This window comes from Halichoerus grypus, chromosome 4, assembly GCF_964656455.1.
Source record: "Halichoerus grypus chromosome 4, mHalGry1.hap1.1, whole genome shotgun sequence".
NCBI lineage: Eukaryota > Metazoa > Chordata > Mammalia > Carnivora > Phocidae > Halichoerus > Halichoerus grypus.
Window position 1 is genome coordinate 124,054,479 of NC_135715.1, and position 27,687 is coordinate 124,082,165.

The 27,687-nt window shown below is 42.9% G+C and overlaps 1 protein-coding gene across 2 annotated transcripts in view; it reads right to left on the reverse strand.

Annotated features, from left to right (window-relative positions):
• PLA2R1 (phospholipase A2 receptor 1) overlaps positions 1 to 27,448 on the reverse strand; it is a 115,497-nt gene extending 88,049 nt beyond the window's left edge. For both annotated transcript variants that reach the window (XM_078070878.1, XM_036070995.2), the window contains exons 1-3: positions 27,033 to 27,448; positions 10,672 to 11,055; positions 8,115 to 8,288 (exon numbers count right to left, since the gene is read on the reverse strand). In XM_078070878.1, the coding sequence (XP_077927004.1) occupies positions 8,115 to 8,288; positions 10,672 to 11,055; positions 27,033 to 27,144 (670 nt within the window). In that variant the 5' untranslated portion in view covers positions 27,145 to 27,448. The remainder of the gene's footprint in view (positions 1 to 8,114; positions 8,289 to 10,671; positions 11,056 to 27,032) is intronic.
• Between the last annotated feature and the right edge of the window lie 239 nt (positions 27,449 to 27,687).

Sequence of the window (27,687 nt, forward strand, 5' to 3'; positions counted from 1 at the left end):
CTAACTGCCTAGTCCACATCTCACATGATTGACTGATACATAACTTGTCCCAGTCTGAATGCTTCATTGTCTCTTCCAAATCTGTATCTCCATTAACTTCGCAATGCATATCAGAAACCTGGGGTCTTAATTAACACTTCATTTTCTCCCTTATCCTTCAAGTCTGTCCTTACCAGTGAGAAATCCAACACCTGGTTAAAAATCTATATATGATTTTTCAGGCCTGACCATAGGCAATTACAAAGGCTTTATCTGGTAGACCTCACGGGGGAAAGCTCCCCTCCCATATCAGACTTGGTTCACAGACGATGCACTAAAGTCTCTGGAGGGAGTTTCAGTCAAAGATTCAGGCCCCCCTGGGCCATCATGCTCTTCACATTCCTAGCTCTGGCTCCTTCATTTCTAAGCCTCTTTTTCTGAGGCCTTGGGATGGTATCCTCTTCAGGTACCTCTACTGAGGTTGGGGGGTAGAGGAGGGGGAATCTTGAAGACAGTTTTACCCACTCTGACTCAGTGCCCAGTCCTTTTCCACTCCTAGCTTTTCCCTCCCCACTTACCCTTGACCCCAGAATCCACAAACCTGAGGAGGCTTTTGTTGAGGGCTCTCTCAATAGCCTGTGCTGATCCTTCTGACCTTTGACCAGTGTGCCATTCCATAAGGAAAATGGAGCAAGAGGAGTTGGTGCTTCCTCCCATTTTAGGTTCTTGCTTATATCTCACAGTAAGTGATAAAAGGCTTAACTCTTTCATTTTTGGCTTGTTGCTTTAATCAGCTACTCAGACACATGACAGCTCAGCTTCTTCTCTCCAGCTCAGCTGTGTTCCTAAGAACCACATCTTATTCAGTCTATCTCCAGATTAGATTTTCAATACATCCATTCTCCAACCCACTTTCTGCTACCTAACTCAAGTCACCACTATCCCTGATTCAACTACTGCTGGGGCCTTATAACTGGTCTCAAGGATTTCCTTCTTGCCCTCCTGCAAGCCATTTGCCATAAAGAATTCAGAGTGATCCTCAAAAAATTTTTAAATCATTATCATATCACTGCTTAAGATCCCTTTATAGCTTCCATTTATAGTTAGAATTAGGTAAATCTTTACCTCTAGAACACCTTGAATTATCATGCTTCTGCATGAGTTGGCCTCTGCCAACTTTTCCAGAGTGTCTTGCTCCTCTATCCCTTACTGTGCTCTTGCCACATTGTCTTTCCTAGGTAGAAGTAACCTCTCTCCCTCCTCAAAGCCTTCAGGCATTTGGCTAGTGGCACATTGTGGGTAAAGGTAGGGAAACAATCACCCTTGGACAGGTGAGAGTATTTTATCATGGATGTTGTTTAGAATTGTCAGTGCATGTGCATGGTGAGTCAAAAGCATATTGACATCTAGTTGGTTTTATTATTTTTTTTAGTTCTATTCAAACAATGTATTTCCTTTATTGCCTGTACACCTAGTGCTGACCATTCCCATAGACCATGCACCTCTAGGTGGATATCTCATCCTCTCACTTTCCATCTTGATAACTGTTATTCATCTCTTGGACTAGAGATTTAAATACAACATACTCAGAAAAACTTTCCTTGACTCACAAATTTAAATTAGATTTCTTACTGATAACACCATTTTTTTTTTAAAGTAGCACTTATCAAAAATTATATATCAATTTGGGTATTTTACTTGAATGTGAACTTCATTAGGACAGGCACTATGACTTTCATCTTTCATGTTCATGGTTATAATCCCAGCACAAACTTGGCACATAGTAGGTGTTCAATACAGATTTGTGGGAATGAATGAATGAATGGTTTGTGAAAATAGAGATCAGGCATGCATTGTCATAGAAGTCAAGGAGGGACAGTGGACTGCGGAATGAAAGCAAGGTGAAGAAGTATAGACAATTCTTTTGAGAAGTCTGTCTATGGTGGGGGGGTAAAAGACATGGGTGTTTTCAGGAGGCAGAAGTGGGTATGAAAGTGTTATATTATTTTTAAGATATTTTAAGACTTGAGTGGGTTTCTCTTACACTGTTGGTGGGACTGCAAACTGGGGCAGCCACTCTGGAAAATAGTATGGAGGTTCCTCAAAAAGTTAAAAATAGAACTACCCTATGACTCAGCAACTGCACTACTAGGTATTTATCCAAAGGATAGAAAAATACTGGTTCAAAGGGCACATGCACCCCAATGTTTATAGCAGCATTATCAATAGTAGCCAAATTATGGAAAGAGCCCAAATGTCCATCGGCTGATGAATGGATAAAGCAGATGTGGTATATATACACAATGGAACATTACTCAGCCATCAAAAGAATGAAATCTTGCTATTTGCAATGATGTGGATGGAGCTAGAGTGTATTATGCTAAGCAAAATAAGTCAGTCAAAGACAAATGCCATATGATTTCACTCATATGTGGAACTTAAGAAATAAAACAGATGAATATAGGGGAAGGGAAAAAAAATGAGAGAGGGAAGCAAACCATAAGAAATTCTTTTTTTTTTTTTAAAGATTTTATTTATTTATCAGAGAGAGAGAGACAGAGGCAGGCAGAGGGAGAAGCAGGCTCCTTGCTCAGCAAAGAGCCCAATGTGGGACCTGATCCCAGGACCCTGGGATCATGACCTGAGCCGAAGGCAGACGCTTAACCGACTGAGCCACCCAGGCATCCCAACCATAAGAAACTCTTAACTACAGAAAATAAACTGAGCGTTGATGGAGGGAGGTGGGAGGGGGATAGGTTAATGGGTGATGGGTATTAAGGAGGGCACTTGTTGTGATGAGCACTGGGTGTTATATATAAGTGATGAATCACTAAATTATGTACCTGAAATAAATTTTGCCATATGTTAGCTAACTATAATTTAAATAAAAACTTAAAATAAAAAAAAAGACTTAAATTAAGCAAGTTTAACTGCTAATGGAGAAGGATCCAGTAGAATGGTGGGCATTGAAATCACCTAGAAAACTTGTTAAAACAGATTGCAGGGCTGCACTTCTAGAATTTCTGATATAGTTGTTTGGGGTGTTGCTGATAATTTTCCTTTCTATCAAACTTGCAAGGAATGCTGCTGCTGTTGGAATGGGGATCACACTTTGAGAAACACTGAGATACAGGTTGGAGAACGTTGAATGGGAGGCTCTGGAGTCCAAGCGGGGAGATTTGCTCTAGATAGAAAGAGGAACACTATTGTATAGGGTGGAGGAAAAAAGATGGGTGCAGACCCAGGTGGGCTTAAAGGTTAGGGAACAGAAATTGTCAAAACTTTCCCTCTGATGGATCCTGTTTTCATTATGAGTAAGAACTGAGGTCATCTGATGAGAATCAGGAAGGAGAATGGGGGGTAGGGTAAGAAGTTAGAGGAGGATAGGGAGGTTGGTATGATCATTGTGGGGAGCAAGAGAGCAGTATGACAAAAGAGAAATAATAGCATTGCAACCAGTGTTGGAGGCTTAGGTGAGGTTCACAGTCATACATCTATGTTGATACCAATCTGCCCGTTACACCATTGAAGTTACTGATAAAATAATTGTATCAGCTGAATAAGGTTCAAGGGCAATCAGACCATTCCAGAGGTTGAAGTCTTAAAAATATCTCAAACTAGAAGAAGAAGAATGTAGCAGGAGGGGAAGAATGAAGGGGGAGAAATCGGAGGGGGAGAAGAACCATGAGAGACGATGGACTCTGAAAAACAAACTGAGGGTTCTAGAGGGGAGGGGGGTGGGAGGATGGGTTAGCCTGGTGATGGGTATTGAGGAGGGCACATTCTGCATGGAGCACTGGGTGTTATGCACAAACAATGAATCATGGAACACTATATCTAAAACTAATGATGTAATGTATGGGGATTAACATAACAATAAAAAAAATAAAAAAAAAATATCTCAAACTAACTGAGCATGACTGTCCAGCTGTGTAAGACACACAATTAAGAGGGACTCATCATGGCACAGAATTGCCTCTAAACAAACCCAGAGAGATTCCTATATATCTCCTTGTTCCTGAAAATCTACAGTGACAAGTGCTTTATTGTATCCCTCCTGCCAGTGTGTTTATATATGTAGTAGTACTAAATTTAAATTTTGCTCACTTACAGTCAACTTTTTTTTTAAAAAAGGGAAGCATCATTTTGCAGTGAGATACTAAAACCTTCCATTAAGAAAGATGAGATACAGAAGTACAAATCTTTGCTTTATTCCACTCACTCCTTTCTGTCCTATTCACTTGTTGCTCCCGTGGAAAGAGCTATCAGCTTGCTCAGATTTCAGCCTTTGACACATCATTTTGAGTTATGTTGGTTACGAGGAACCAAAAGTAACAAGAAAGGAAGAAAACTGGAAGTGTAATTTAGCACTATACAAATGGTGCTGGTTGAGGTAAAGGTCAGGAGAGCTGGAATCTAGCAGGCTGTCAAGCAGAAGAAGCTTCTGAGCTATAGGAAGACTGGGGGGTGAAAAGCCCCAAGCACCACTGTACCCAGGCTTCCACCTGGGAAACCATAATTGAATACAGGAGACAGAGAATGGTAACAGGGCTCTTCACAGAACCTCAGGGAGAATACTGCGGTTAAAAAAAAAGTCAAAATCCTAGAGGCGAACATAGGCAGTAACCTCTTCAACATCGGCCACAGCAACTTCTTTCATGACACATCTCCAAAGGCAAGGGAAACAAAAGCAAAAACAAACTTTTGGGACTTCATCAAGATAAAAAGCTTCTGCACAGCAAAGGAAACAGTCAAAAAACTAAGAGACAACCCACAGAATGGGAGAAGATATTTGTAAATGACATTACAGATAAAGGGCTGGTATCCAAGATCTGTAAAGAACTTCTCAAACTCAACACCCAAAAAACAAAAAGTTAAGTCAAAAAATGGTCAGAAAACATGAACAGACACTTCTCCAAAGAAGACATACAAATGGCTAACAGACACATGAAAAAATGTTCAACATTGGGATGCCTAAGTGGCTCAGTTGGTTAGGCGTCTGCCTTCGGCTCAGGTCATGACCCCAGGGTCCTGGGATCGAGCCCCACGTCGGGCTCCCTGCTCAGCGGAGGAGTCTGTTTCTCCCCCTTTCCCTGCTCATGCTCTCTCTCACTCACTCTCTCTTACAAATAAATAAATAAAATCTTTAAAAAAAAAAGAAAAAATGTTCAACATCATTAGCCATCAGGGAAATTCAAATCAAAACCACATTGAGATACCACCTTACACCAGTTAGGATGGCAAAAATCAACAAGAAAGGAAACAACAAATGTTGGAGAAGATGTGGAGAAAGGGGCACCCTCTTACACTGTTGGTGGGAATGCAAGCTGGTGCAGCCACTCTGGAAAACAGTATGGAAGTTCCTCAAAAAGTTAAAAATAGAGCTACCCTATGACCCAGCAATTGCATTACTGGGTATTTACCCCAAAGATACAGATATAGTGAAAAGAAGAGGCACATGCACCCCAATGTTCATAGCAGCAATGTCCACAGTAGCCAAACTGTAGAAGGAGCTGAGATGCCCTTCAACAGATGAATGGATAAAGAAGATGTGGTTCATATATACAATGGGATATTACTCAGCCATCAGAAAGGATGAATACACACTATTTGCATTGACATGGATGGAACTGGAGGGGATTATCCTAAGTGAAATAAGTCAAGCAGAGAAAGACAATTATCATATGGTTTCACTCATATGTGGAACACAAGGAATAGCACGGAAGACATTAGGGGAAGGAAGGGAAAACTGAAGAAAGAGGGGGAAATCAGAGGGGGAGATGAACCATGAGAGACTATGGACTCCGGGAAACAATCTGAGGGTTTCAGAGGGGAGGGGGGGAGGGGGATGGGGTAACCCAGTGATGGGTATTAAGGAGGGCATGTGTTGTAATGAGCACTGGGTGTTACATGCAAATAATGAATCATGGAACACTACATCAAAAACTAATGATGTACTGTATGGTGACTAACATAACATAATAAAAAAAAATTTTAAAAAAATGTCCCCAGTATTAAGGCCATGTGAAATACATGTTAATGATATTGATATTGGTTTATTTTTAAAGATTTTATTTATTTATTTGAGATAGAGGGAGCGAGCATGAGTGGGGGAGGAGGGGCAAAGGGAGAGGGAGAAGCAGACTCTCAGCTGACTGGGGAGCCTGATGTGGGGCTGGATCCCACGACCTTGGGATCATGACCTGAGCTGAAGGCAGACGCTTAACCCACTGAGCCACCCAAGCGCCCCTGCCCCAGTCTCTCCTGCATCTCTTCCTTCATCACATCTCCTCACACTCCAAAAGCTGAGGGGTTAAAACCAGCACTGGGCCTTCAGGATTCCTAACCTCTGTGTTAAAGTCTCCACTGGGATTGGTCAATAGTCCATACCGTATTAGTTGTTAAATGTCTTAATATCAGCTCTGTATATAGATGTATGTTTACAGAATTATCTGCATACTGTGAATTGTCTGATGAAGAATTATCTGCAACAGGATCATTTAGGTTACTTGTCAAAAATGCAGATGCTTGGGTCCCACACACTGGACCCACTGCATCTCTGATAGAGGGGCCAGGATATGTATTGTTAACTATCCCCCTGGTGATTCTAGAATATCATATCAAATATAGTCTGTATTTTCTGGCATAGAGCAAATCTGTCTGTATTACATCTAGAGACCAAGTTCTTTGAAGGGAGGGTCCTAAGGACTGACACTCTTGATATCCACCACTATGCTAACGTAGTGCTGCTGAAAGACAATAAAGAGAAGGAACCACTGATTCAGAAGTGCATACTGAATGCATAAGTTAGATTTGATGATGATATATGTTGATGCTGATGGCAATGGCTAATCCTGGTGAATGCTTACCATGTACCAGAAGTACATGTACCTTAGATGCATCATCAAATTGGATCTCAATAATCCTAAGAGTTACCGTTATTATCTCCATTTTATGGCAAAGAAACGGAGACTCAAGATCTCATCATTGAAGGGAAACAGACTCCAAGCTTGGTCTGTCTGACTTCAAAACCTGTACTCTCTCTTATTCACTAAGCCATACTGGTTCTTAGATTAGAAAACAATTCTACAGATAACTTATAAATTCTTTGGAATTCATCTCTTCAATTTGCGTTTGTTTCTAATTTATTTGTTGTATTTGTCATATATGTGGAAGGGAGGTAGGCAAGGAAGAGGAGATAGTAGGAGCTATACTCTCTGACTTGCAAGAACCAAGGTGGAGGACACTGAATATAGAAAGTAGAAAGTATAGGGGCGCCTGGGTGGCCAGTCTGTTGAGCATCTGACTTGATTTCAGCTCAGATCATGATCTCAGGGTGGTGAGACTGAGCCCCGAGTTGGGCTCCACACTGGGCATGGAGCCTGCTTAAGATTCTCTCTCTCTCTCCCCCTCTGCTTCTCCCCCTTCTCTTTCTTCTTAAAAAAAAAAAAAAGTAGAAGGTATATATAAATATTCTTCAATATTTAGCAGGTATTGGAAAACTTTTAGCTAAATAAAAATAAAATAGTAAAGTACTAACTGAAAAAAAAAATTAGAACATTGCAGCTGTCAGATTTTGAGGTTATAGCTAGAAATTGAGCAATAAGGAAAGGGAGTCAAGATGAGAACTCATTGTTGAGAAATAATGAGGGCAATTGCGATTTTAAAAAGGTCATCAGGGGACCAGCTGATGCCTGGACCTGACAATGGGTGAGATAGGCAGTCTGGACATGGAGAAATTAAGGCAGCTTATAGGAGGGGGTGGGTTGCACGTAGAAATAAAGAATGAGTTTTATATGCATTCAGGTTTGTTTTGACGTATTCTGCCCAGAAGCTGGGATTAATGAGCGCACAGAGTGTTATAATTTCATTCTGGTTAAAGCATCCTTATGCACTGAGCTTAATGAAGAAAGGCTAATTAACATCTTTTGAGCATAAGAGGAAAAAAAGAATATACATCAGAATTGTCTTTTCAAGGCAAAACAAACACAAAATCAAAATCTGGATAAATGGAATCAGAGTGCTTATTCAGACTTCAATATATCAATCCTGGTGCTTTTCCTTAAATACAGATAACTTTCTAATCATGCTTGATTCATTCATGACATATGGGGAAAACTAGATTTTCCTCTTACTGGGATCTGGGCAAAATCCCCACTTCTCATCTCGTTCATATCGGCTGGTCGTGGCGCACCACAGTAAGTGGCCTTCCCGCCCTTCCCGGATGCATTCATGATGCCACTGTCGGTTATACTGGAAGGGAAACATGCATGGTGTTCCGTGGGCGTTCCCTTTGATTGTGTACAAATCTAGGAGAAAAAGGCAAAGTCAAATGAGCATTATGTCAGCTTTGTCTTTGGAAACTGTCATATAGTTAATGCGTTTTTTATTGACTGAGAACCTACGATGCATAAGGCCCTCGCTATCCCACAGAGAATCCTTGGGGCCTCACTGTAGGCAGTGTGTGTGACGGTACAAGGGTAAGTGCTGGCTTCAGAGCACGTGCTGATAAACGTCTTGTTTACCTATTTTCTACCTGGTTATTTACAGTGGTGCCCCACCACCGTAGCACACATATTTGTCAGTGGCTGAGAAGGAAAATTAAATGAAAATCTATTTTAAAATACCTTCTCACCCCCAAATACATCAGGGATCACCATCTGAACCTCAAGAATTGTATAGGCATTTATGAATTCATTCATTCAACAGATATTTATTGGGCATTTAATGTGCCCAACACTGGGGATGTACTAGAGAGCAAATTGCAAATCTTCCCTTTCATAGGGAGCTTCTGTTCTAAGAAGTGTACAAGTAAACATATAATTTCAGATAGTGATAAGTGCCATGAAGAAAAACAAAGCAAGGCAGGAAGATAGTGTGTGTGTTTGAAGGATGGAGGAGCACTATTGTGGAGAGGGTTGTCAATGAAGGCCTCTCTGAATAAGAACTGGGTGAGGTCAAGATGCAAGTCTTTGCAAAAGAGTCGTTCTGGTGGGCGGGACAGCAAATAAGAAGGCCCTGTGACAAGAGTGTGTGGGGGGTGTGAAAGGGGAAGCACAAAGAGGTGCAAAAGGAAGTGGGATTGGGGATGTACTGGAGCGTCAGCTCACAGAGGGCCGGCTCTGCCGCATTATGGATTTTGGCCTTTGCTGTGAGGGTGGTGGGAAGTCAGTAGTGAGTTTTGAATGGGAAAATGACATGATCAGATTTCCATTTTTAAAGACTAACTCAGGGTGCAGTGTGGCAAACCGAACCGACACGGGGAGAGGGGAAAATAGGATGACTAGCTAGGAGGCCTCTACTGTGAGGAGGTGGCCTGTCGGCTGCTTTCTCAGAGTATTTCAATAATCGGGTATCCTCGGCCTTAAGCATGACTCAGTGGGGCCGGGGTGGGGGGTGCTTTCAGTGGTGAGGGGGGATCTGGGCCACCCTCAGTTAAGGGGGTCTTGGAGCAGAAAGGCCAGCTGTGGAGGTTTTCACTCCCTCGCCACAGTTTGCAAGGCTAGATTGAGCACACACCACATTGCCAGCCCTGGAGGTTTGGCGGTTTAGGAATTACAGGTATTTCAGGATACATCCCCCTGTTTCAATCCCCTGACTTCTACTCAGTCTTCCCCTGAGTGTGTAGGAATGTGGGTATAAGGCTAAAAAATTAACATAAAGCAAAATATTAAGTTCTTCCTTAGAATCGAAGACTATTCAGAGTGCTGGCTTGCAACACTTGCTTATTGTAGTGAGTCCTGGAAATGGCTTGCTCTTGGCTCTCTTTTTATTTGGTTTATTGTAGGTACAAAAGAAAATCCTGCTTTGGATCTTAGGAGTCCCTTGCTCTGCTTCCTAGGACTGGTGTAAAGTTCTTAGAAGGATATGCTCTTGTTAAGCCATAGTTCTACAGAGCACCATGAGGTCAGGGGCCACATCTGTCTCGTTGGCTTGTGTAAATTAAATGCCCAGCACTGTACCAGAGAAACAGTCAGTGCTCAATAAATAAGTGAAGGTTAGATGGATGAATGAATGAAGAGAGCTACAGAGAGAAGTCTAAGAGCCAGGTTTGAGGTTTCAGAATTTATACCATGTTCTGTCTTTTTTTTTTTTTTCCTGCTCAAAATGCCAAATATTACAGAACTATGGAGAAGGAAAACCTCCACTCCTGAAACCATGCTTTTCCACCCCTTGACACTTGCCAATGGCTTTGACATTGTGGTTTATCTTTAAATGCCTTGTCCACGACCATGATGTGGATGCCAGTGAGGAAGCTTTGAGGTGCTCTGTGGACACACTCATACATGGGGCTGAGTTTCTACAATAAGAGAAATGGGGGCAGGAGAGGTTCTTCTATTCATCCTGATAAGTCTTTACTTCATAGACCTTTTCTTCCCACCTTTATTTTCTTTTTCTCTCCTAGCCTTCCATTCTTTCTCCTCCTTTCCATTGATTCCCAGAGTTATTTAAGTGTTTTCTCCCCTAATACCTTTAAATTCCAAGTTTTGCTTCTTTAGCAGAATGTAGAAAGCTCATTCCAAGACTCCAATAATCCTTTTATAATAAGCGAGTAAGCAACTGAAATGTGTTTAGCAGACGTCCCTTGAGACTCTAGGTGCTGTCATATAATTCACAAAACTTTACTTAGGGGCAAACTTTCTAAATATACCCTTTCACAAGTAGTTTTATTTCAATTATTTTTTTTTTTACCTTTGTGCAGATATTCACAAATGCTTCCACCATCTGACATATAGGAAATCCACTTGTGAAGATATTTCCATGAGGCCACAAGCATGTTGTTGTGGTTCACCTGGACCGTGTACTTGAGAGGGCCGGTGAGCATGTTCCTGTTACAGAGCCATCTCAAGGAAATGTGAGTGGAATCACACTCATATATGCTCAATGGCTGCTCTGGATTAGATAAATTCAGGCCTAGGCAGCCACTGCCTCCTATGTTAAAGAGGCGGTGGTTTGAAACCCATTTCCACAGCATGTGCTTGTTCGGTGGTTTGCAGTTCTCCAGGGTCAGTACAGATTTGCCTGCTTGAATGCATTTCTTGAGGCTTTCACTCTGGATAATGAATATTCCTTTATCTGAAACAACAAAAGAGAAAATGTGGCATGGAACTTTCATGTATCATTAACTAGTGTCATGAGGATCCCAGTGTACATGTCTATATGCTGTCATGTGTCACAATTTACAGTCATTTTGAACAGATCTGGAGTTGATGGATGGGTCCACCCGAAGAGCTTTATTTGCACAAAACAGAGGGGTTTCTTGGGAAACAAAATGGACTTGTTGGAACTAATGGGGAAGTGATCTAAGACCTCCATGGACATACAGCTGCAAAGGCTGCCTGTTGACCCACAGGAAGCGGTATTATGGCGAAGGAGCTCGCCACAGCTGGATAGAGAGCAGGGATTGGTAATAATACCCAGGGCTAAAAGGGAGGGACATTGTATGCCCAGAGGTATGGTGACCCTTTGGTTTTCTTCAGGCAAGTGCCTGAATATTAGAAACCTACCAGCTGAACCAAGGGTCACTGAAATGGAAAGTTCTACCATCAGATTCCTATAGAAAAACAAAAGTGTATAAGTGAAGTGCTGTTTTGTGTCTTGATACAAGGTGCAATGCTGGTGGGAAAAAAGCTTCTCCACATTTGTTCTCAGTGCTGGCTCCATGTGGAGTAAAAAAGTGGGGACATTTGCTCTGGGGATGGCCTCTTCACGAGAGCAGCCTCATTGGGTGGGACCAGCAATAGGTGGATGCCCAGGACACTGGCTCAGACCCGGCACCACGTGTAGATACATGAGGGATGGTAGAGGACTATGGCAGTGGCCAAGCCACTCAGGCCACAGAGAGATGTGGAGAAAGTAGGCTTTTGTGATACACTTCTGAGCCTCTAACCTCTGGAGCCGGCAGAAGAGATTTCGGTGAATTTCCTGTGGAAAAGCTGGTGGGGCCCAGCCAGGGCATGGGTGTTAGCTACCTGCCCACTATCGGACTATCTCTCAAGTCACTGGTCTGGAAAACACCTGTTATACAATTATGAACGTGTCCTCTCACAGGTTTTTTGGAGGTAGAAATCATGTCTAATTTCTTCAGTCTAAGCACGGAATGAACCGAGTACGTTATAGAAGTTCAGTAAATGCTTGATATTGATTAAATGTGCTGACGCTGCACAGTCCTGCCTGCAGAGGTTGGAAGGCCTGGGGTTCCTGAGCTTCTCACCTCAGAATGTCTGGTCAAGGTCCAAGAGCTCTTTTGTTCACTCATTAGGTAGGCTCCCTTCTTATATTTTACCTCCTCTCCATTCTTTAAAAAGCTGAAGGAACCTTATCAGCTTTCCTTAAAATGGCTGTGGTTTAGGGCAAGTTGTGTTGTGTGGCGGGGGCATAGAATGACAGGCGGAGGCCTTCTGGAGATTTGGGACAGTGCAGGACAAGCCTCCTTGTGCATCAGTGCATGGGGACAATGTTTCATTTTGGTAAAAGTTCTTTTGTTTTTTCCAAAGTTACTCAGGCCAAGAACTGATTTACTGTAACCAAAATCACTGACGACATTGTTAAAAAAAAAGATTGTCAATGTATTAATTAAAGCTATGCCTCATTTAATAATTGATAACTTTACTCATAACCATATATTTGGGGAGTTGAATTAGTTGTCAGAAAATTGCTTTGATCATCATATATCAGAGCAAAAGAGAAGCAAGTGTGTTTGGGCGGGGGAAGAGAATGAATGGTTTTAGGGAGATTTCATTTAGATCAGGAGATTTGTTTTCCTAATGAAGACGATGTCTATATGGTTATTAGTAATAGTCATTCAAGATCAAATCTACCCCTTGCCAAAGTGATGTGGACTCTGATAATTAACCTTCTCTCCAACTCTCCTTTTCACCTTTTCATGCCTGGGTAGAAGGTTAACCTTAATTTCTGTTGTAATCTACTAATTACTTTCTAGCTAGCCCAGAGTTTCATTAATTTTTCACTAAAGGATAATTATTTTACTATAACTGTTCTGTAGGTTAGCTTCTATCTCAAATACATGTTCAAATATAGCCACCTACTTACTGGCTGGATCTCAGCCCCCTGGGCCTCAGTTTATACACCTAAGATGGGTAGAGAGACGAGGGGTTGAGGACTCTCAGTCAGGCAGACTGGTCTGGAATTTTGGGCAAATTTTTAATCTCAATGAGCCTCACCTTTCCCTTTTGAACTGGGAGCATATGTGATACTGATCTCACAGGGATACTAAAAGTATTCCATTAAATAACCCATGCAAAGCACATCATACACCACCTTGGCATAGGAAGACTTCAGCAAGTCGATGTTATTATTACTATCATCCCTTTGGCTTCCCAATTCTTGGTCTGCAGAGGCAACATAGATCTGATTGAACACCTGGAGAGTGCTAACTTGAGCATCCCCAAAGACTTCTCTTCTATCATTACCAGAAAAATTCATTTTTACTCTAGCTTTTGCAGCACACAGTGTGTGTAGACTTTTAAAAAAATCCTGAAGTCACCTTTTATGGAGGAAAAATACTCTTCAAAAGCCAGATAACAAAATTCTTGTCTTGTTTGTTCAAATATGTGAGCAATCATGAATTAAGAGTCCTCATCTGTTCATCTTCCACACTAGTATCTACCTGTGAAGTCTATACTGCAGCTCTCTGATAAGAAAGAGACAAACACATGATGTTGACAAGCAGTGTATGGATGAGTGAATGGATGGTCTGTAAGTCAACATTGAAATTATATATCACTAAAATTTTGGGTGAATAAATAATGTTTTTAAATGTTCAAATTATTAAGTGTTACGAGAAAAGGAGTGGTGGGATCAGAACTTCTGGAGTTACACCAGTGATCATAAAAATACCCTTCTGAAGCAGAAGATATTTGACAAACTTAATCCCATGCTGCTCACCTTTGGCGTGTTATGTTTTCATGCCCAGCTGCCTTTAGAATGTAGCTTTTGGAAAAGTTCCTCAGAATGTATCATAAACAAGTAGCTCTGGCTTAACAATAACAATAAATATGCCATCTCCAAAAGAATACTAGGCCATATGAAGCTAAAAAATGACCCAATCCCATTTTCCCATTAAACTATAATAGAATCTGGTCCTGGCACCATTAATCTCTATAAATTCACTGAAGAGAAAACAACTGCTTTCAAATAGACTATGAGGAGACCCAATACAGGTATCAATATTCTGATTATTGTTATATGCATATATGGGTTGTCTGTAACAAAAACATAATGTGGAAAAAGGCCACCAATCCTTAGTGTCTATAGTCAGGTTTTGAAAGGATGAAAATCAAATGTGGGAGGAATCAAGATTGATTATATATGTCAAGGACATCAGTTCTGCTTGAACACTGATTAAGTGATTAATGAAGGACTGCCAGAATTACTAAATCTCTTTGCAGTAAAATGTTATTATACTTCCCTTCATAATTATAAGTTTAAGAGGAAAGAAAGGATTGATTTACTAGAAGTAACTTATAAGCTAACTTTTATCCTTTTTGCGAGGGTGGGGGTAGGGGATAAAATCCACAGAAGACAGTGGTTCTACTTTCTACTTCTGGGTTCTTCTGAGGAGGAGATCATTTTAGACCCACCCTTTGGCCCCACAGGATAACATGTACTTTTTTTTTTTTAAAGATTTTATTTATTTATTTGACGGAGAGAGACACAGCGAGAGAGGGAACACAAGCAGGGGGAGTGGGAGAAGGAGAAGCAGGATTCCCGCTGAGCAGGGAGCTCGATGTGGGGCTCGATCCCAGGACCCTGGGATCATGACCTGAGCCAAAGGCAGACACCTAACGACTGAGCCACCCAGGTGCCCCTAACATGTATTTTTCTAAGAAATGGGAGGAGAATTCTTCCTTGATCAAATGTGGAACTTAGGTTTAAGGTAATCCTTTTATGACTGCATGTAGAATATTACTACATTCCGCAAGTATTCATTGAGTGCTAACCATGTGGTAGGCACCAGAGACCAGAGACAGAGAGAAGAATTATTTGTCTAAATATCTGTCCCATAAAAGTATATCTATTTCTTCTGAAATCATGAGAATTCTAGTTAAAGAAAAGAAAGGAGTTCCATCAATTCCAAAGAAAACATTATAACTACATTTAAAATAACCCTTAAAGCAAGTGATGAAAAACAAAAGAAAATAGCCCAGAACTTAAGACACTTGACTGGATCCTCAACTAGTGTCATATGTGAGGTGGACATGGGTCCTCAGTGTCCTCGGATCATTCTGAGTGGGGAGAGTGGGTGTGGTTGCATGCACTTGCCCACTTTCCAGGGAGGAGACAGAGAACAGACTGGAAGGAATTAGGCCATTTGGAGGAGACTAACTTTACCCATAAACCCGAACCATGAACTTTAGAGCTGGTGGGACTATAAAGGTTATTTCACTGAATCATTCTTTTACATTTTTTTCCGAATCCATTTTGTCTCTGAAGTTTAATATCCATGTGCTCAGTGAGGACAATATAGGTCTAGTTCTAGCTTTATTTACATACATTAATTGATAACATATAAAGAAGAAAATAAACTGCTGCAGATTGTTGCCAAAAATTTGAAGTAGGAGACTTAAAATTTCAAACAAACATTTTTTCAGTCCCTAGTATGGTATGTGTTAGGAACCCTGCAGAAAGAAGGATATGTATGTCATAGTGTTTGCCCTTAAGGAATTGATGTTAACCCTGGGAGTATATCATGAAATGTACAGAAAGAATTATAACTTAACGCTGAAGTATATTTTGATGTCAGAGGTATAAATAAACATATTGAGGTAAAAGCCAGGGTTAGGAGGGGTAATTTGGCTTTTCAGAGAAATCTCTCTCTCTCTCTCTCTCACACACACACACACACACACACACACACACATTTTCATTCAACAGTCATTTATTAGTGACCTAACTTTTGTCACACACAGAGGCACATTGGTGAACTAGCCAAGCAAGATGCCTGTTTTCATTGCAGAAATAGAGAAAGAGAGAGTTCAGAATAGTGGAGGAGGTCTATAGGTGCACAGCTGAGGAGGTGGGCAAGGAGGCATTCTAGGCAGAGCGAATATCACCAAATCTCAGAAGTGACAAAAATAATCAGCTCCAGGGTGATGAGAGTCCACCTATATAAAAGACTCTGGTGGTTATACAATATAAAATTAGAAAGAGGTGGTTTGAGGTCATTTTATGACGAAGTTGAATTTCATTAAAAAATTTGTCTATTATTCTTCAGATGAGAGAGAGAGCTTTGGGAATAAGAGAAGGCATGACTGAGGCTCTGGTGTAGATGAATTGGCATGGTGAATCATTCAACAAAAGCATTTACTGAGCACTTACTGTGTGCCCAGCATTGTTTTAGGTGCTAAGAATATAGGTGTGAGACAAACGTCCAAGTTCCTGGCCTGGAGGAGTTCTCATCCTTAGGTGGGATGAGACAGTCCACCACGGAGCTGGAGCACTGTCTGGGGATTATTGCTATGATCCAGTAAGGGGACAGAAGGCCTCAATTCAGCTGGGTGTGGTGAGAAAGGAAAGGAGGGAATGGTGAGACTCCAGTCACTAGAAAGAGAATTTAAAGGGGGAAGAAATGACAAGATTTAGTGATCAATGGAACGTGAGGTTTCTGGAAAAGGTAATTGCAATGATTTGTTTTCTGGTTTCAGCTGTTCAGTTGGCTGGCAAATGCCTGCCAATTCCTACGATACCATGAGGTTGGAGTCTAAAGCCTGGGGCTACTATTCCCGTCTGATCCGTCCGTTGGAATGGTGCTGACTGTAGGTACCTGTAGGACATTTCCCTTGACGCCCCCACTACTTCACTTTTGGCACCCCTTCTGATCACCTCCACCTGCCTTGGGGTGCCTCCGTCCGCTTTAGACAGCTCTTCTCTTAGAAATGGGTGGAGGTTTGAAGTGGTAAGTGAGTAAGATAAGGTTTGAAGCATTAAGACTTCATTGAGGTTTCTGTACTTTTCACACAAAAACACTTGAAACAAGCAATAAAACAACAATTCCTAAAGAAATGCTCTTTTTATGGTGGATTTTAGGCAAGCAAAGGGCTTTCTGGTATTTAATAAATTCCATTATGGTGGTGGCCACCTAATCCAACTACACATAAAAAGTCAGCCTCTGTGCTCCTCCATATTAAGGGAAGAGGAAGGAAAAGTTCACATACACGGTTCACATCAAGTGCAATGCTTAAGAAAGCTATTAGGAAACCACAGCTTGGCAAATACAATCCAGTTTCAATCTCCCACCCCATTTGCCTGGATTTAAAGCTCTTCTCCTCAGGGCACCTGGGTGGCTCCGTCGTTAAGCGTCTGCCTTCGGCTTAGGTCATGGTCCCAGAGTCCTGGGAAGGAGCCCCGCATCAGGCTCCCTGCTCAGTGGGAAGCCTGCTTCTCCCTCTCCCACTCCCCCTGCTTGTGTTCCCTCTCTCACTGTGTCTCTCCCTGTCAAATAAATAAATAAAATCTTTAAAAAAAACTAAAGATCTTCTCCTCTATCCACCCACACGGCCGGTGCTCAGGCACTCTCTGCCCTATAACATCTCCTGAGTCTGTCCAGTTCCTTTACGCTCTGACAGTACAGTAGTCCCTCCCCCACCCTTAGCTTCCATTTTGCTTTTGGCAGTTTCAGTTTACCCAAGGTCAACCATGGTCAGACAGCAGATGATCCCTCTTCTGAGGTGTTACCAGAAGGTCGCGGGTAGCCTAATACTATGTTATAATACCTACGGCATTCACCTCACTTCATCTCATCACATAGATATTTTATTATCTCGCATCGGCACAAGAAGGGTGAATACAGTACAACGAGATATTTTGAGCGAGACCACATTCACATAATTTTTATTACAGTATATTATAATTCTTTCATTTCATTATTAGTTACTGTGGTTAATCTCTTACTGTGTCTAATTTATAAATTAAACTTTATCCTAAGTATGTATGTATAGGAAAAAACATAGTATATATAGGGTTTGGTACCATCTGCGGTTTCAGGCATCCACTGGGGGTCTCAGAATGTATCCCCCGCGAAAAGAGGGAGACTACTGTATTTCAGTTTGGGCGTGGAAAGGGTCCAGAAGATAGTGGGGAGGGCATTTCTCTCCTGTAACCAATCTGAAGGTGAGCAGTGTCTCTCTTGAGATGTATTGACCTTTTCCAGCAACACAAATTTGGGTTTGTCCTGTGCAGTGAACAGTGGATTCAGATCTGATTGTGTTCCTTACTTAGATTACTCTGTAGCAGGAAAGGATGTTGTAAGCCACTGAATCAAGTTCTGTTCATGGCTGAATGATGCAGAAAATCTGGATTCTTAATATGACTTTCCAAACCAATAAGCAAGGAATTTCTGATGCTTGCAGAACTTGAAAGAACAGTCCCGCAGAACAAAGTGAAAAGTGTGCCTGTCCCTTCTGGCCCTCTCTGCATGCATATTTGCATTTTATCCCAAATCATCTGAGATTTGGTGTTTGTCTCTTAATCTGACAGCACCTAACAAAGCCTGTGGCTACCTCTCAATTGCCTGCTATTAATCAACTAAAATATAAAGTACATTTTAAAATATGTCCTTATCCTGTCGCAGAACTTCCGTTTCTTTATCTGCCCTAGCACTGTCCTTGACTTTGAGCTTTCTTTCTTTTCCTGCAGCTTCTGAACCTGGATAATCATCATCTCCACAGGCCTATGGGATCCCTCTTGCTAAATCTTTTTACGTGTTCTCTCCCTTTTTTTTCTAATCTTCCCAAATCACCACTCCCAGTTCCACGGGGCACACAATGCTCTTTCTCACATGCGGGAAACATGAAACCCAGCTAATCAGCTCCACTGGCTCCAGTTTTGTGGGGATTCAAATTGCCTGTTACCAAACCCTGTGTGAAGTGGGTTAACCCTTGTAGACTGTCCTTACCACACCGTGCTTACTCAGATTCCCTCCCGTCCCTTCCTCAGTTAGCAGTAGCTGACCCTTGCAGAAAATCTCATCTCTTCTGAGGTTCTTCGCTGTATCTCTCTGTATCTTACCAGTGAATTGATAAGTTGAGTTGAAAACCTTTCTCTTCCTTTTAGCTTTTAGTCTATCCCTCCATCATTTTGTCTTTAACTCAAAAGTACCTAATAGACATGGCTGGTATAAAAATCATTATTCACAGCAGCTCTGTTATCTTTTTATAGACTTGAAAACATACCATATCAGTCACCAGGAAGCCTGGCTACAAAGAGCAAGTTACGGCAAGACACAGTAAGACAGAACACAGTTAAACTTCCCTCTACAAATGCCTGCTTGTTGAAGCCCTGGGGATGTGATTCAAAGACTAGGTCACCAAAACAAATAGAAACAGAAAACAACTTCACCAACAGCCAAAACAACTCTGGAAATGATGTGACATTATTGAACGCAAAACTGTTTACACGAGCTCATCCATCTTAGGTGCTTTAAGAATATACCCATTTAAGAAAAATACACATTTACTTAACTGGGAGATAGAAATTAACACAAACACAAAAACAACTATTAATGGTAGATATGTTGTTAGTTCCTGTACTAGTTTGCTAGGGCTGCAATAACAAAGTACCACAAACGGAGTGACTTCATAGAAATTCACTGTCCCACAGATTTGGAGGCTAGAAGTAAAAAATCAAGGTGTCAGCAGGATTGGCCCCATCTGAGCCTGTGAGAGAAGTATCTGGTCCAGGCTCCCTCCTTGGCTTGTAGATGAGCGTCTTCTCCCTGTGCCTCTTCATATCATCTACTCTCTATGCATATTTCTGTGTTCCAATTTCCCCTTCTTATAAGGACACCAGTCATATTAAATTAAGGCCCACCCTAAGCACCTCATTTTAACTTGATTATCTCCATAAAGGCCCTATCTCCAAATAAGTTCTCATTCTGAGGTAATGGGGGTTAGGAATTCAACATACAAATTTTGAGGGGGATACAATTCAAACCATAGTAGTCCCCATGCTTCTGATTCAGGCTGGCTCCCTACTTTGCAGGGCCCAGAGTAAGATAAAAATGTGGGTTCCTGCCTGGGCCAGGGAAGTCAAGTCAATCTCCACTTCCCGTGAGCCCACAAGGGATTGCAGCCTCTGTGCCAGCCAGTGCTGGACTCACGCTCAGTGCCTGGATTGGGGATAGGTGACAGGCTCCCCACTCAGTCCTCACCAAACACACCTGGTGCTGTCAGCCCAGCGGGCGTAGCCGCTGCCTTGCTCCTCCCTGAGATGCCACTGGTCTTCCACTAGCAGACCCCGGGCCCCCTGTCCTCCAACCTGAACACAACCTGTTAGCACAGTGGATAGAGGGTAGGAGTGGGGAGGCAGCCGCTTAGAACCCATCCAGGGGATCTGGCGGGGTGGGGGTGGGGGTGTGACACAAGTGGGACTGAGCTTGAACTAGCTTCTAGCTTCTGGCTCATGCTCTGTTGTCCCATGAGACTTCATGCCCAAAGCACAAATTCAGAGATTAAAGTTATTAAGAATTGCAAGACCCAAAACCACAGAACATTAAACTCCAAGTGCAATGCCCTGCTGAGCATGGCACTCTGTGTCTTCATGGGCCACATGCCCATGAACCCACCCTGTTCTTACTTGAACAAATCTAACACTATGGAAGAAAGACTAGCAAACTACAGAGCACTTCTTTTACGGCAGAACTGCTTGAAGCTGAACAGTAACTGCCTTGGTTTCTCCATCTGCACAATGGGTATAATAATAGCATTGGCTTCACAGGATCGTGATAAGGATTACCTCAGTCACTGTGATCACTCTATAAATGTTAATAAAACAAAAGCAAATCTTAACATTGAACATGGATAGTGCCAAATAAGACAACAATGTTTTTAGTTAGAGAACTACTTTGAATTTCCTCTTATATTTTCGTAATTGAAAAGGAAAGTTCTCAAGAGAAGAATGCCAAAAGCCAGAAATAGTAAAACTTTTTTTACTAGCATATTTCTTTTTCATGCTAACACCTTTTTTTGCATTTATTTTATTACCTGGGAGGCTGAATATATTTTTAGGTTAGCCATTTACTTTTTTTAAATTAAGTTTTCATTTAAATTCCAGTTAGTTAACATTCAGTGTAATATTAGTTTCAGGTGTACAATTTAGTGATTCAACACTTCCATACATCACCCAGTGCCCATCACAACCAGTGTACTCCTTAATCCCCATCACCTATTTCACGCATTCTCCCACTCACCTCCCCTCTGGTAACCATCAGTTTGTTCTCTATAGTTAAGAGTCTGTTTCTTTGTTTGTCTCACTCTTTTTTTTTTCTTTACTGATTTGTTTTTTTTCTTAAATTCCACATATAAGTGAAATCATATGATATTTTTCTTTCCCTGACTGACTTATTTCACTTAGCATAGTAGCATATTTCTTTGGAACTGTAGTAATCTGGAAAGTATCATAAATTAAAAAATCATGTGGCCACACATGAAAGCAGAAACCTCTTTTGTTTGTTTTGTTTAGCTCTGTATCACAGAATCCAATTTACAGAAATTTTAATAATATTCCTCCATTTTTCTTGAGTGGTTTTATAAAATATTTTTCCCTGAATGACTTAGTACAGTGTTTAAAAGGCATTTGTTTGTTTCTTTTATGAACAGTTTTTCCTTTCACTCTGAATAATTAAAGAAATATAATTTACGTTCCTAGCTTTGTATTGGAACATCTCCTAAAAGGCTTTCAAGGATAATTTCTACAAGAAAGTGGAGGCAAGGGTCTATAAATGTCTCAACTATACTACTTTGATAGTAATATAGTTCATATGAGGGTTGATAGATCATATAAGGGTTCATCACACAGGGATGAGTTTAGAAGAGGCAAAACAAAGGAATCATTTCTTCAGAAAACTGGATATAAATAAGCAAATTGTTAGGTCAAGGAAGGGGAGATGAGGGGACAACTGAGATCTCTGTGTGACTCTACTGTTCTGGTCATTGGCTTGGAACCTGCATTGTGTGGAATCACACAATGATTACAGTTGTTACTGTAACAACCAACAATAAAAAGAGGTTAGAAGCTTAATGAGAAAAAGGAAAGCACCAGGAAAATTGGAAGTCTATGCTGACTCTCAAAGGCTCGTGAGGAAAACAGCCAGTCAGAGAAGTTGGGATGAGAAAAGTATGAAGTGGAAGAGATTCTGAGAGATGATGATGAAGATGGGAGGAACAGAGTCAGGTGGTGGGAGTGATTGATGACCGGGTAGGACAGCTAAACCAGTATCTGATCAGGCTTGTACTTAAATTCCACATCTCTAGATTAGGAGAATGGCTCGTTGAGCAGGGGTGTAGGAATTGCCCAAATCAGTAGCTTTTCTGCTTTATGAAAATATTCACCCTTAACATGTAGACATACTGGTTTGGAAAAGGAAGAATTGCAGAGCACAAGAGGCTGGCTTCCTGTTCCTCCTGTCACAGAATCAAATCACATGCTCCCATCAAACAACAGGATACAGAGTGAATTATTTTGTGAGGTCATAAGGCTATGTGTGTGTGTGGGGGGTGTCTTTTGCATTAGTGCTTGAGTGCCTGGTTCGAATTCCCATTTTTCTAGTTCCTATAGGTGCAAACTCTTTAACCTTCTTCATCGGTAAAGAAGGGTATGTATTAATAGTACCTACCTCATTGTGGTAAAGACTCAGTGTGTTAATGTGTGTAAAATAGCACACAGTAATCATTGTCCAATTGTTAGTTACTACGAGGAGCAGTCAAGGGAACCACCGTTACCTTTGTATCAGAAATGGAAGCTATGGGGAAATCTCAGGGTCACCTCGTCTCCCCATTCCTGCCTCCAGGTGGTGGCTCTCATCACCCTCCTTCAGAAACCTCTCCCCCATGGCACATGGTCTTCCCTTCCTCAACACTGGGGTACACCATCCTGAACCTCTTCCTTACATTCGCAATGACTTTGATGCCAGCAGGCTCCCTGTTCTCCTCTCCACCTCAATGCCTTTAACTTCTGCACAGATGCCCTAATACTCCAACCCAGTGTTTTCTCCACCACAGGTCATGGTTCATGAATGGGTCATGATATCAGTGTAGTGTGTCATAACCCGTGTTACAAGACAAAGTGGAATGGGACAGAGTAGATGAGTAGCAGCACATCGTATTAGGTAATGGTATTTTTTATTTATTTTATTATTTATTTATTTATTTATTTATTTTTAAAAGATTTTATTTATTTAACAGAGAGAGACACAGCGAGAGAGGGAACACAAGCAGGGGGGAGTGGGAGAGAGAGAAGCAGGCTTCCCACGGAGCAGGGAGCCCGATGTGGGGCTCGATCCCAGGACCCTGGGATCATGACCTGAGCCAAAGGCAGACGCTTAACAACTGAGCCACCCAGGCGCCCCAGGTAGTGGTATTTTTTAAATGAAACTTTTGTTTCACACACATATGTCTGTATTGCTGTGGATGATGGGTTCCTCAACTTCCACTGTCCCGAGGACCTTCTTTCACCTGTTCCCCACTTCAGTGACCACGCCTACAACCACACCTTGGACTTGGTCACTATCAAGAAAGGATCCACCTCCAAAACTTGTTATTTCCATTTTATAACCGCTGTCCCTCCTCTTCTGCCATTTCTTCTATGTCTTTCACTGAGTTTATTATTTTTAATTTTCTTCTTTTTTTAACCCATATTTCTTGAATCCAAACTTTCTGCTTCTTAGTATTCCTGCTGTGACTGACTTAGCCCAGATCATCAATGTCTTTCTTCATGAGAGTTGATTTAACCTCTCACATGGTCTTTTTGCTGACCTCCATAATTACCCTCTTCAAGTCCCAAACTGACCATGGCATTCCTAAACTTAAAAGTGTGTTCTGGTTCCCTTTTGTCTGAACTCATGAAGCTGTTCTCAGCAGTACCCAGTTCACGTCACCAGAATTTATTTTCCTTAAGCAGAGTGCCTCTAACCAAACTCTTCATTTCCTCATCTCTTGCATGCATCCGAATATTGATCTGTCATAACTTCTTGTCCTGCCACAACCCTATTCTGGGGATCTACTCAATCACAGCCCCTGATGGAGCAGATCCATGTGTGCACCTCACACCACTATTGCAGCCTACCAGCCATGGAAGGCCTCTAATTCAAGGGCAGAGTGCAGGGACTAGCCAACAGGCTATGACAAGTGTGGCCAGATTCCTGTCCTAGGAAATTAGGCAACTCTTCCAAAGAAGCTGTGGGAGCTACACATGAAAGGTACTGCAAGTAGACGCAGAAGAAACCAGTCCATAGAAAGAGAACCGAACAGGGACCAGCAAGCAGCCCCTGACAGAGGGAAACAGAGGAAGTCGTTGCTTTATTTCAGAGGCCAGTTCTCAGTTCGCAGGAGGCCTGGCTGCACAGGAGAGCCTGTCCTCGGGTCCCCCTTGAGATCCTAGTGCCCTTATATCTAGCCTCATGTTTGCCTGAGTGACCTTCCGTGGGCCCTCTTTCTTCCATCCAAAAGAGCTTAGACTAGAACTTTCAGCCTATTGCCCAACATGTGATTCTGTGCCTCTGTGCTTTCCTCCAGAATGTTCTATCTCCTTTCTACTTATCTTTTAGGAAAATAAATGCCTTTTTGTAATCCACAGCCCCTCAGGCCAGTACCTTCTGAGTATGCCTTTAGAACTTTGCTCATTCCTTGTGATCTTAACATCTACTGCACTGTTTTGTAATTTTTTGTGTTTCTGTGTCTGTCTCTGGACTCTCGGCCTCTTGAGGACATATCCTACTCATATTTTTATCTTCCCAATCTGGGAGTAAGTAGCAGATTCCATTGGTTATCCATACAGCCTACCCTGGAGGTCATTTACCTGACAGAGTTCTCATATTTTCTGACTGACTCTCTGTGTCTCCTTGCCTGACAGTGCTCCATTCAGGCCAGAGACCAGGAGATTAGTGCCCCAGGAGGGACCCTCCATCAGGGAGGAACGGGAGTTGGTGGATGAATACCTCTGTTTCCTGCGCTTCAGTGGGTCCACTGCGTTCTTCACAGTCACTGAGAAGGGCTCCTGTGAAATTGAGCCCCTTCCCTGTCTCATTTCCTCACTCTTCCATTGTGTCTTCTAGAATCACCTCCCAAATAAACTACTTGCATCGAAATATTTTCATACCTGAATAATCTCTCTGCCAACTATGTCAAATTTTCAGATTTGCAAACTGTCACTTGGAATGTACAGGAGGTAGCAGATGGTTTTAACTTCGGAGTGTCCTTGGCCACTAAGAAGGCACTGATTAGAAACTATCTCAGGCCAGGATTTGGGGCTTCTACATATAGTAGGGATTAGCTCCTTAGTGCTAACCGGGGCTCAGAGGCTTACTGGTGCATTTTCTCTGTGTGGCTTGGGTGCAGCTTCTGTCCTATGGGCTGCTGTCCTGTTCTAGATACTAGCACTCAGGCACATTCTAAAATGTAAAGGAAAAAGCACTGTATGGTAAACTCTTAGTGGAGATGGTTCCTACGAGGGGGTCAGATGTACATCCACAGGACCATTTCTTTCTTTCTTTCTTTCTTTCTTTCTTTCTTTCTTTCTTTCTTTCTTTCTTTCTTTCTTTCTTTCTTCTTTCTTTCTTTTTCTTTCTTCTTTCTTTCTTTTTTTCTTTCTTTCTTTCTTCTTCTTCTTCTTCTTCTTCTTCTTCTTCTTCTTCTTCCTTCCTTCCTTCCTTCCTTCCTTCCTCCTTTCCTTAAAGATTTTATTTATTTATTTATTTGTTAGAGAGAGAGAGCACAAGCAGGGGGAAAGGCAGAGGGAGAAGGAGAAGCAGACTCCCCGCTGAGCAGGGAGCCCGATGTGGGGCTCGATCCCAGGACCCTGGGATCATGACCTGAGCCGAAGGCAGATGCTTAACCGACTGAGATACCCAGGTGCCCCCACAGGACCATTTCTATTGAATTTACCAAGAAGGTTAAGAGGTCTCTGATCTTTGGCCATTTTAGAATAAGAATTACTCAACCTGTCCCTGATAAAGCCTTGTGGGAGTGCTAGAGAATACAGTCCAGAAAAGATTACCTCAAAAATGTAGGCATAGTTGAGAAGGAAAACAAAGCAAAACAAAACAATGAACGCAGGGATGGATCACACCTTGTTTTACCTCTTCTTTCCAAACTTATCCCCAAAGGCGGAGAGGAAGGGACAGAGGCTGCCTGGAGACTCCTGCTGGTTTATCTACCCCCCTGCCTCCCTCCTCCTTTCACAGAGGGGCTGCTTCCAGTTTCAGACACTGGCCTCTCTGCCTTAGAGGCACCCATGCAGTTAGTTATTCTCCACTGTGGGCCCCTGCAGGACAACCTCCCCTCATGACTCTTCACACAGCTTTTATGAGTCTTCTCTGTATTGGGTGCTAAATAAATGTTTGGTGACTTGATCCATGTGTGCACATGGGCTGTGGGGGTGACTTTGAAGGAACTCTGGCTCACAAGCCTGCCAGATGCCTTACCAACGATCTCTGCATATCACACACCCCATTTCTCTGATGAGAGAAACTGAGAGGCAAAGAGGGTTATTTGCTCCAGCTTGCATAGTTCATGGCCTACAGAGGCTCCACGCCTCTGTCTGCAAGATATTAACAGAAAAGATTAAGTATTCTTTCCAGAAGGAGCAGAGGGCTGGAAGCCTGGCTAGGGGCCACTGGGCAAGTGGCACACATCCAAGTTTGCTTTGGGAGGGGACGAAGTGGGACATCTTTTTGCCCTCATTTATCTGAGTGATGATCCTCCCAAATAAACAACTCTCGGGTGGCTACTTTCTGAGACGTCTTCTATCCTTCTGTGCCCGGCTTGTCCCGGGTCAGAGTGTAGTCAAGTTTTGCCTTCCAGCCCAGGCCGGGGGCCGCCCGCGGATGCCTGGAGGATGCGGGGCGGGAAGAGTGGGGTGCGAGGCCCGTCCGGGTGCAGGACGGGCCCATCCGCCGGCCTTCTCCGGACTACCGAGACGCGGCCACCATACAAATATGGTCACCCCTCCCCGCCCTCAGCTTCGCCCCTTTCTTCTCTGCCGTAACCACCCCCGCCCGTAATGTGCCGATCTGGTCTCTTCGGCCCGGGGACACTCACCCTGCCACTCGAGGACCGACTCGGGGGTAAGCGCGGTCACCGCGCCCTCGGCGAGGCTCCGTGGCGCCCCCAGCAGAAGCAGCAGGGGCGGCAGCGACGGCAGCAACAGCATCGCTAACCACCGGGCTCGCCGGTCGCCCGGAGTGACGGTCGCGGGGGGCCAGCGCCAAAGCCCGAGCGCGGGGGCCGCGGCGCTGGAGGCGGGAGCGCAGCCCCCTCGGTGCTCCACGCCTGCCCGGGCCTTGCCACCCCAGCCTCCCGGAGGCCCACGCCGTCGTCCCTGTCGCCACAGTGTGCCGACACCCGGGGCTCTGGGCTGGAGACCGGGACGTTGCGGAGGTTTTCCCCGCCCTACTCACTCGGGCTTGGAGAAGGAGGAGGAAGAGGCGGTGGACCATCTGCCCATCCCAGAAATTCCTGCCTTTGGGGTGGGGAGAGAGGAGTGGTGAGGCTGCCCCGTGCAAGCTCCGCCTGCTTCCAGCCCCCTCTCTCCTTCCTGGGGAGGCCGATAGGAGTTGGGGGTGAGCAAGTTGAGAATCTCTGGGACAGGAAATCTGACATCTGGGTTTGCAAACCACCCGGATTCTGGTAAACACTGCGGGTTTGGCGGCAAGCAGCTTAGAGTAAACCAAGCTGCTCTGTGAACCCAGGCGCT